The sequence below is a fragment of the Pelodiscus sinensis genome, chromosome 4, assembly GCF_049634645.1.
Source record: "Pelodiscus sinensis isolate JC-2024 chromosome 4, ASM4963464v1, whole genome shotgun sequence".
Classification (NCBI taxonomy): domain Eukaryota; kingdom Metazoa; phylum Chordata; order Testudines; family Trionychidae; genus Pelodiscus; species Pelodiscus sinensis.
Window position 1 is genome coordinate 130,149,564 of NC_134714.1, and position 9,858 is coordinate 130,159,421.

The window sequence follows — 9,858 nt, forward strand, 5'->3', positions numbered from 1 at the left end:
TGCGGGAAATGGCATGAGCCAGGCCACCACTTCCTGCATCTCCCATTGGCTGGGAATGGTGAACCACAGCCAATGGGAGCTGCGAGCAGCCATAACTGACACTCAGCACCTGGTGGCCCACCAGGATCTAATCCTGGCCAACCGCTTATTGTCCAACCCCGGCATCGGATTAATACTCGATCTCTGCAGGAGCTGACTAGAAATACAATTGCTCAGTGACGATCCCCTGATCACAGTTATGTTTGGAGACATCTCGGTTAGCCAGGTGTTAATCCATTTCCTGAGTGCCAGGTTCAGCTTTTATAAAATAGCTCGGTCTTCACAGAATGCGGAGGAAGCCATTTTGTTCTACAAAATGGCATCTCCCCGTGTGTTCAGGGGCCAGGTGCAGTTGTCCCACGGACACAGCCCATCAGGAAGTCATATTCAGGGTTCACATGCAATGTTCCTTCTAATTTTTTTCCCATCCATATGCAGAATAAATTTTGTTATGTGCACTGAGGCATGTGCTGATGTGCACCACCCATAGAAACACACGCTGCCAGCAGTGGGTGCGGTGCTAATCAGTAGGGCAGCATTGGAATCTCTCCGCCCAAGCGCTCAGCTTACAGGGAACACTGCTCCCCTGAATTTGCAATCCACGTGTTGCATCCAGAGAGGGCATGCCATGGCTCAGCTCATAAAACCCAACTCCACTGCCTCGAAAATCCCACTAACTGCTCCTACCCAATGAAAGATCTGTTCTTCTCCATTAGTTTTGTCCTCCTGTCACCTTCGTAAATACTACCCACCCCTCCACCTTGAAGTCTTGTGTTTTAGAATAAGCGTGGGTTGAGAAACGTCTCACTGGAATTCAAAAAAATACCACTCCACTGGTTTCCATCTTAGTGATTATCGAGCTATTTAATCGAAAGCTGCACTTGCTGTACTCGGTTCCTCGCTCACACGTGGTGGTTTGCTAAGTGTTGCACAAGGTAAAATTTTTGATTGAAGCCTTTCCCACATTCCATACATTTATGAGGCTTCTCTTCCTGGTGCGTGAAGTGATGCTGGGAGAGGGTGAACTTTTGACTAAAGCTTTTCCCACACAGGGTGCATGTATAGGGTTTCTCCCCGGTGTGGATTCTTTGGTGCTTCTGGAGGGATTCTTTCCGTCCAAAGCTTTGCCCGCATTCAGTGCATTTGAAGGGTTTGGCTCCGATGTGGGTTTTACGGTGAGTGCAAAGGACCCCCTTCAGCCTGAAGCTTTTGTTGCAGTCGGGACACTGATAGGCCTTCTCGCCCGTGTGGATTGTCTGATGCGAAGCAAGGTGCAAATACTCTCTGAATTTTCTCCCACACTCCGTGCAGCTGTAGTTCTTCTCCTCTCTGTGAATTCTCTCGTGCCGGCTGAGTAACGATTTGCAGGTAAAGCTCTTTCCGCAGTCGGCGCAGACATGGGGCCTGTCCCCCGTGTGCTTTTTCTGATGCCATCGGAGGTGGGAGTTGTGGTAATAGCTTTTCCCACACTCGGCACAGCTGTAACGTCTCTGTCTGGAGCCAGCTGTTTGACACGCTGCTGAGCTGCCACTGTAACTTTTCATGTTGCTGCGACTTGTATTCAGTTGTGCTCCCGTACTGGTGCCCTGCAGGGTGAAGGTGCAGTTCAATTTCTTGGAAATGTTTTTACATTGAATAGATTTGCAGCCTCTCCCCCCATAGGGCACCCATGCGGCTTGGGTGTGGCTCCCTCGCTTTCAAGGCCTTCACCCCACTCAAGACCCTGGGGACTCCCCGAGAACGCCCTGTCCCGCTCCGCTAGCCCTTCCTTTGGGGGTTTCCTGTCCCTGTTCTCCCTCCCGATCCCATCACTAAACCCTCTAGATGGGTCTCCGGTGCTCAATAAGTGTGTGTGTGTGTGTGTGTGTGTGTGTGTGTGTGTGTGTGTGTGTGTGTGTGTGTGTGTCTCTCTCTCTCTCTCTCTCTCCTCTCCTCTCCCCTCCCCTTCCCTCTCCCCCCCCCCCCCCCCCCGCTAAAAGCACTGGACACTTATGGGGTGTCTCCGACTTGTGCACTGTGTGACCATGCAGAATGAGGCTTGTCTCGCGTCGGAAACTTTGCATCGATAGGGTCTCTCCCCCATGTGAGTGCTCAGGTGTGTCCGAAGGGATTCTCGGCAAGAAAACCTTCTGCCACACTCAGCACACTTGCAGGGATGTGCTGCCTCACTAATAAGCTGCCAGCGCTGCAGGAGGCGCGAGCGGTTACCGAAACCTTCCCCCGTTCACTGAGTGTATTTAGCGTTTCCCTCACATGGGTTACTTGGTGCGAGCCGGCGTCCTTGGATTTCCTCAAGCCTCTTTTACTGTGGGCGGATTTACTCCTGCCTGGAGGGTTTCCCCTCTGTCGTCCCACCTCGCCCTCACTCTCGCTGGCGCCTGCCCCGTCGGGGCACCGTGGTCTTCTTGAGAACATCTTGTGCAGAGTCACCTCCACAGCCCCTTCCTCCTGGGGACTCTCCTCCTCAATTTCATGGGCCGTCCCGGTACCTGTTGGGAGAGAAAGTCCAGATGGGACTGACTCCCTGTACAGAAGGGCCAAGCAAAGGGATCTATCGCTGATGACCGAACCTGATGGTCCGTAAGTGAATCCCCTCCCCCACCCAATCTTTCCACAGAGGGGAGAGGAGAGGCCAGTTCTACCTCAAACTCTCACCTCAACGGTAAGAAAAAGACTGAGGGAGGAGAAGGGTTTTTTCCAGGGCTCAGGCTCTACCCTCTGGGATGGAGGGATTCTCAGTGGGTGTCACCCGTTCCTCACCTGTGATACTGCCTCTTGGGATTTCCCTTTCCTCATAGCGCTGGAGATCTGGGATCCATGGCTCTTCCCCTCGCTCCATCCGGGACAGCGCATCTGGCATCGGGATGGGAAATCCTGCACGTTGGAAAAAGGTACCTGCATCACAGGGAGCTGAGTCTTCGTCAGACATCTAACTACAAAAAACATCATGAGAAGCAATTCCATTCTAGGCACATCCTGTTTTCCTGGCACCACCAACCCCTGACTTTCCTTTCAGTCATGATAAGAGGAAGCTGCACACCAAGGTTGGGGGTCCTAGCTCTTACCATTTAGGAGGAGTTCTTGTGCAAACAGAGACATTTACAGACAGACAAATTCTAGAATACATAGTAGATCTGGGTCATAGTCTCCATGATGAAGACTAGAACAGCTGCTCACCTAACGAGAGGAGAGTCTCATAGTTCTCCTGCATGACATCCCTGTAGAGTTGCCTCTGCTCTTCATCCAAAATAGCCCACTCCGCTTCAGAGAAGTACACAGCCACCTCCTCAAACGTCACCGGCATCTGAAATGACAGGTGTCCGCACTCAGCACCTGCCTGCTCTGGCCACAAGCCCACTACTCGGGCACAAGGAGCAGCAAAGGGCAGTGCCATCACTGTGGGTGCAGCATTGGAGGAGGAGAAAGAATCCATTTCCCACTATCCCAACCTCCTCCACCCAGCAGGGGATGCCAGACTCAGCCTGCCCCCAAAGCTCCCATCCCTACAGAGCTCCTAACCCCAGCCCAGGCCAGAGGCGCCGGCCCCTGCTGCCACAAGGGAGCCCCTCTGACATGTTGTTCCCACGGTAGTCCCACCCGTCAGTCACGGGATGAATGGCCAGAGGCGTGGCCAACTGGAGTGGCATGCAGTGAGCTGTACTGGGCTGGTGGGAGCTCCACATGCACATGGCCCCTCCCAAAGAAAGGGGTGTGATAAGGGGAAAGAAGCAAAGCTGGACAGACTATTGAGTGATGGAGGAGCGGGCATTTGACAGGAGGAATGAGCGAGGCCAGACAAGGAGGCGCAGCAGAGACTGTTTCACACTCACCATAAAGCCGAACCTACGGAGCGAGGCCACCACTTCCTGGCCTCCTTCACTCCCTTTGTCATAAGGAACAAGCAAATAAGGCGCAGGGAGATCTAAAGGAAAATAAAGATACTGTTGGAGGCACCCACACAGATACATACGAGCCTCACAGTTCTCACAGGAACAGGAAACCACCCCCATTTCACACGTCGCTCGGCAACCGAATGCTGTTCCGATGGTTTCAAACAGGCTGCCTCGGGGACACCCTTCCCAAGACCACATACAACTTATTACCCAGTTGCCGTGGACACAACCGATTCACTCTCAAGTCACAGCTCAGCTCTGGTCCTGGGTGGAGGAACCTCTGTGACATTTCACCAGAGGGAGGCTCCATCTTCTCAGAGACCCTTCTCTTCCGATCACCCAATGGAGACCTGGGAAATATACATGTTGTCAGCTGTGTATGAGGGACAATGGTATTTGTTACCCCAAAAATATTCTCACTGGAGACCACCCAGGGTTACACTAGTATGGGCGTATTTCCACTAGGTAAAACTAAAGAGGAGAAAGCAGCCACCAAAGATTTAAACTAAAGATAGAACACACTCTCTCTCTGTCATACACACACAAGCAAGCACACACCCCTCCATTCATTCACGCCCATTCATTCCTGCCCTCTGGCACTCTCACACTTTCACAGACACATGGGCTACGTCTAGACTGGCATGATTTTGCACAAATGCTTTTAACGGAAAAGTTTTTCCGTTAAAAGCATTTGTGCAAAAGAGCATCTAGATTTGCGCAAAAGCATCCGTGGCCAGTCTAGATGAGGTTTTGCACAAGAAAGCCCCGACCGCCATTTTCGCCATTGGGGCTTTTTTGCACAAAAGGGCTTTTTCCCAAGCGGGAGCATCATAGTATTTGCGCAAGAACACTGACAATCTTACATGAGATCGTCAGTGTTCTTGCGCAAATTCAAGCGGCCAGCGTAAACGCACCCATGAGTTGCAGAAGGAGCCAAGGCATGTGGATCCTAGAGGGTCTGTCTGCTCATCATGGCTGGGGAAGCTGGTCAGGAGGAGACACACTGGAGAGGAGCTTCTCAGGAGCAAGGGAAGGAAAAAGAAAGTCTCACATGTGCTCCTTCTCTTTATATAGTGTCTGAATAATGGCTCCTGTGACTCATTCACCTCGTCATCAGAGAGCATGCCCAGACTTCCCTTTATCCAGCAGAGAGCATGCCCAGACTGTGATAACTCATTGAAATGTGCTCCATCGTTCCCTGTCTTCTTCAAACACACTCTCACACTCTCTCTCCATTCACCATGGGGAGAATGCAGCTTAGGGAAAGTTACAAGCAAGGTGGCTGAGAGTTACATAGATGCAGCTTACAGTAAGTTTCTGAGAGTTACACACAGAGCTGGCCCAAACTACAGGCTGACCTGGCTACTGCCTGGGGTGCCCCATAGTAGGGGGTGGGGCCGCGCCTGCACCGGGTACCTAGGAGGCAGGGCTGAACTGGGGCCATGCATGCGTCGCACTCCAGGTGCACAAATGGCTTGGGCCAGCCCTGGTTACACAGATTACAAAGTTTGACAAAGATCACAATAAGTTGCAGCTTAAAACCTTAGACCTTACGGTTTGGTGTAGTTTTAGAAAATCCATGTATATAAATCAAGCAGGGGCGGCCCGTGAGCCTAGGCAGTCGCCTAGGGTGCCGCCCGCCTGAGCACGCGATGATGATGTCACGGCCATTGATGGCCGTGCAGGTGGGGGCGCCGATCGTGCCTTCTGCCTGGGGCGCCAGCTGCCACAGCCGGCCTCGGGCCACTCCTGAAATCAAGTAAGCTCAGGTGGAGGCTTTTTTATGCAGCAAGAGGGTGGCTCTAGTTTGATTTAACTTTCCAAGAAGGGGCTCCAGTTAACTCCATGTTACCTTGGCCTCCGTGTCAGTCACAGACTTGCCCCGGGAGGATACTGAATTCTGGAGGAGCATCAATAGACCCAGAAAGCCATCTGGTTCCATGTCTGTTACACAGGAAAGCCAGTCGACATAGGTTACTTATCACCAGCTACATGGCTCCAGGTGTACGTGTCCCATTCAAGGCTAAAAGATTTTGGCCCTCAACATCTGCTTTAAGTACTTTCACATCTGGGCTAAGGGCGTAGCAATTTCCAAATGGCACAAGTATAACCACTTACGGCGGCGCGTCGTGTATCCCCCGACCCTGCACCCCGTTTCCAGCAAGGTGAGACTCCACCAGGCAGTAGAATAGAGGGGGTTTATTGCTTTTCCAGGATACAGCACAGCATAGACATGATGTGGACATAAGGAGTCAGGGGCAGGCAGCCCTAGACACCTTGGGGCAGCAGTGCACAGGCCCCTCAACTCCCAGCACTCTGCCTTGTCTCTTCTCTTCATGGTTTCCCCTCTCAAAAAGATTGCCTTGCTCCCAGGCTCTGCCCCCCAGCCAGCTGGCCATCTCCGCTCCCCTTCCTTTGTCTCTCCCCCTGGGAAGATCAGTGTTATCTGCTCAGGCTGGGATTAGGTGTTGGGGCCAATACACATGTGGGCGAGTCAGTGGGAATCACACATCACAGGGGTGACAGAGCAGACAGCACCTCCCACTACATCACACTACCTGCCTCATTTAATCCGTTAACTGGTTACATTTAACGTTTAATCCGTTAAACAGGATTTTACATCCCTTCCTGTAATGCCATATTTATTACCACAGTCCCCCCTCGCGGACCACAGCCCCATTCTGCTAGGCACAGCAGTGTGAAACCCAAGTTTGGATGGAACTATCACCATGCAGAATGGCGACTAAATGGAAATGAGCACTTACAGTTTTCTTTCTCCAGCCATGCACTCCAGCAGCCCCTCTTATTGGTGCCAAGGCCCTGAGCGGATGGACTTTCTTGTTGGTGGTTTGCAGAGTTGGGAGAACAGCAAGGTTCCCACGGAGTAAAATACTTCTACACCCCGGAAAACACCTAGCAAACAACAGAGCTTGTCAACACAACAAAAAGAAATTGTTTCTTCAGCAATAGCTTTGAGCTTAAAGCTGTCGCGTGTCTGAGTTCGTGACTCAAGATGGTTGAAATGACAAGCTCAACTGGAATTGCTGAATCTAAGATCCAGAGGGGGAGCCGAGTTAGTCTGTAACTGGAAACACTTAAAAAAAACAATGAAAAGTCTACAGCACCTTAGGGTATGTCTACACTTGCTCCCTAGTTCGAACTAGGGATGCAAATTTAGGCGACCGAAATTGCTAATGAAGCAGGGATTTAAATATCCCACGCTTCATTAGCATGCTCTCACCAGCACGTTCCAGTGCGCACTTCCTGTTCGAATCAGCTGTTGAGTGGAGTAATGTGCCAGTGAGATCATGCTAATGAAACACGGGATATTTAAATCTGCACTTCATTAGCAATTACATTTGCATCCCTAGCTCAAACTAGGGAGCAAGTGCAGCTGTACCCTTAGAGATTAAAAAAACATGGAGATGGGATCATGAGCTTTCACGGGCACAGCCCACTTCGTCAGATCAATCTAAGATTGTTAGTCAGAGATTAGCACAGCACCCCTAGCAGCCACACGGCTGAATCCCGGAGCTAGAGGCCATAGCAGAGGCCAAGGTGATGGGGAGGGGAGATAAGCGGAGGGTGAGGGCCCAAACCCTGGGATCCTGGGGTCCCACGGCCAGAGCCTGGGGATGCAGCCCACTTCCATGCAGCCAGAGTTTTGGGATGGAGGAGGCAGCCAGGACTCGGGTAATGAGTTATGAGCCTGGGAATGGAGCCCAAAGCCCCATGGTCGGATCCAAAGGTCCCATAGCAGGAGCTCAGGGGAGAGAGCCTGCAGCTAAAAAGCCAAAGGCTGGAGTGGGAGGGCAGGGATCGGGGGTGGTGAGACCAGGACCAGAGCCCGAAGCCCCCCGCCAAGATCTCTGAGCCCTGCAGCCTGAAGTCAGTGCCTAGGAATGAAGCCCACTGCCACGCAGCCAGAGCCCAGATCTAGGAGGCCAAGGGCCAACAGTGGGGGCTGGTGATCCCAGGTCTGGCTCTCGCTGCTGCACTGCTGGGGCCAGATCCCAGAGCCTTCCAGCTGGGTCCTGCTTCCCCACAGCCAGAGCCCAGGGGATGGAGCCACTAGGATAGGAGCTACCCAGGGCCAGCTGCCTGTCACTGCAGGGCTGTCGGAAGCTTGAACCCCTGCCTTCTAGCTTATTCCCTTTCCTCTGTCAGCACTGGTGTAAGAAAACAATTGTATCCACATGCAGGCCAGCATGGGCTGGGGCACGGGGAGGTGCAGTAATTACACTGGAGGTGTTAACGCACCAGTGTGTGATATGCACGCGCACTAATACGTGTGCATGTGCACTACTGTTTCACGGGGCTTTTTAACATATGTTGTTCTGCGGGCCAGTGGCTGCCTGGCTTGCAGGCTGGGCGACCCGCTGTCCTTATAGTTGGGGCATCTAGAGGGGCCTATTCCCCCCATTCATCCCCTCGCCCAGCTTGGCCTGATTTTTCACACTTGCTCTGGTCGCCCTAGCGGTACCGACCGCCCCAGAGGCTGCCCGGGGAGGACCCTGCGGGGCCCAGCTGCACGGACACTCTCCCCCTGCGCTCGGTGGGGAGAGAGGGAGGGGACCGGCCTGGGCTCAGCCGACCCTGGGGACGGGCTGCCCAGCCCCCCGCTGGGCGCAGCCTCTGCCCCCTTTGTCCCTGCCCCCCAGCACTCACCGCTCCGGCCAGCGCGCTGCGCCGCGCCGGCAGCCCCCGCCGGGAGCCGGAGACGCGGCCGCGGAGAACAGGCAGTCCCCGCCCCCGGGCCCGGCCGGCAGCAGCTGCCACTCCCCGTGCGCCGAGCTGCCCCCTCACCTGCGCCGCAGCCGCTCCCGCGGGGCCGCCCCCCGGGGCAGCTCCAGGTGCCGGGGAAATCTGCCCAAAACGGGGCGTGGCAGCGTCTGGCTCGGGCAAAGTCCGATGATGAGGGGCCCGGGGAAAGCGGCGGGTCATTAACCCGGGCCGGCCCCCTCCTACCGGGCAGAGTCGCGGAGGAAAGGAGCCAGGCTGGTGGAGACAATTCACTGCGAGGGGGATGGGTGAGCAATGGGACAGAGTCTTGGGAAGAAGAGGCAGAGAAGGGGGGAGGCGGGGCCTGCAGGGAGGGGCGGGGCGTGCGGAAAGGGGCGGGGCAGAGGTGGGGCTTTGGGGGTCCAGCTGGCAGCACTTGGAAAGCTGGCACCCCCTCGAGAAGGCGATGGGATACTTCCAGAGAGGGTGAGGACCACATGCATGTGAGATCCCAGAAGGACATCATCTTTAAGGGGATGCCAGCCTGTCCCCGCTGGTGTGACCCCTTACTCCTGGGGAGGGCAAAGTCCAGCCCCATGGGGGCCACTGCTTGAAAAAATGCCCTGCCCCGCACTGTTGTTTCCTACGTGCAAGGTCATACTGCGAGCAGGGTGCCATTTTGAAGTCAGAGGGGGGCAGAACGCTGTCCCCCATCCCAGACAAGGCCAAACTCCATCTGTCTTCATCCCAGTACTGAATAGGGCACAGACTGCTCAAAAAGAGGCCCATCCAGATTAATACTGGACAAGTGGGGCAGGACACCACGCGATATGAAAACAAGACAACGTCACACTGAGATAAAGCTCTACTGGGCAGTACAGACCCAGCCCAGGAGCACAGGGAAGGCAGGCAGCATAGCCCAAGCCCGGGCCACCCTGGGAGTCTGCAGGGAGCCAAGTGGAATTGGGGAGGAGGGAGCGGAAACTAGAAGGGGAGCACGACCGGCTGCTTGGGGAGGTATTGCCTCCCTCAGCCTCTGATACCCACCTCCCAGGCCCTGCATATTGCATTTGCTTAGCACTTGGCAGCCCAGAGCAGGGAGAGAGTGTGGGTAGGAAGCTAGAAACACTAAGGAAGTGGCAGTGTTTTGCAATGAGTGCACAGTCCCCATATAGGGATGTTAAATTTCGATTAATTAACTAAT

At 54.1% G+C, this 9,858-nt stretch overlaps 1 protein-coding gene across 6 annotated transcripts; it reads right to left on the minus strand.

The window, feature by feature from the left end:
- Window positions 1-105: 105 nt before the first annotated feature.
- Window positions 106-9,005, minus strand: LOC102443689 (zinc finger protein 641-like). Of its 6 annotated transcripts, XM_075929032.1 has the most exons (10): window positions 8,601-8,730; window positions 6,698-6,845; window positions 5,785-5,876; window positions 5,487-5,681; window positions 4,143-4,282; window positions 3,870-3,961; window positions 3,217-3,343; window positions 2,800-2,913; window positions 2,293-2,528; window positions 107-1,625 (listed from the first exon to the last, which is right to left on the minus strand). In XM_075929032.1, the coding sequence occupies exons 5-10, from the start codon at window positions 4,240-4,242 to the stop codon at window positions 942-944; spliced, it is 1,353 nt and encodes a 450-aa protein (XP_075785147.1). In that variant the 5' UTR covers window positions 4,243-4,282; window positions 5,487-5,681; window positions 5,785-5,876; window positions 6,698-6,845; window positions 8,601-8,730; the 3' UTR covers window positions 107-941. The 6 variants fall into 6 exon arrangements, with proteins under 6 accessions (XP_075785148.1, XP_075785150.1, XP_075785147.1 ...); XM_075929033.1 differs by lacking the exons at window positions 5,487-5,681; window positions 5,785-5,876 and adding an exon at window positions 4,847-4,946 and having other exon boundaries at window positions 106-1,625; XM_075929035.1 differs by lacking the exon at window positions 5,487-5,681 and having other exon boundaries at window positions 106-1,625.
- Between the last annotated feature and the right edge of the window lie 853 nt (window positions 9,006-9,858).

What these genes read in the sequence shown, in the direction of transcription:
- LOC102443689 (XM_075929030.1), bottom strand. Translation starts at nt 6,717, where the DNA reads ATGGCTGGAGAAAGAAAACT. An exon ending in ATGGCTGGAGAAAGAAAACT is followed by an intron (nt 4,283 to 6,697) that starts GTAAGTGCTCAT and finishes TATATTTCCCAG; the next exon opens with GTCTCCATTGGGTGATCGGA. An exon ending in TCCGTAGGTTCGGCTTTATG is followed by an intron (nt 3,344 to 3,869) that starts GTGAGTGTGAAA and finishes CTGTCATTTCAG; the next exon opens with ATGCCGGTGACGTTTGAGGA.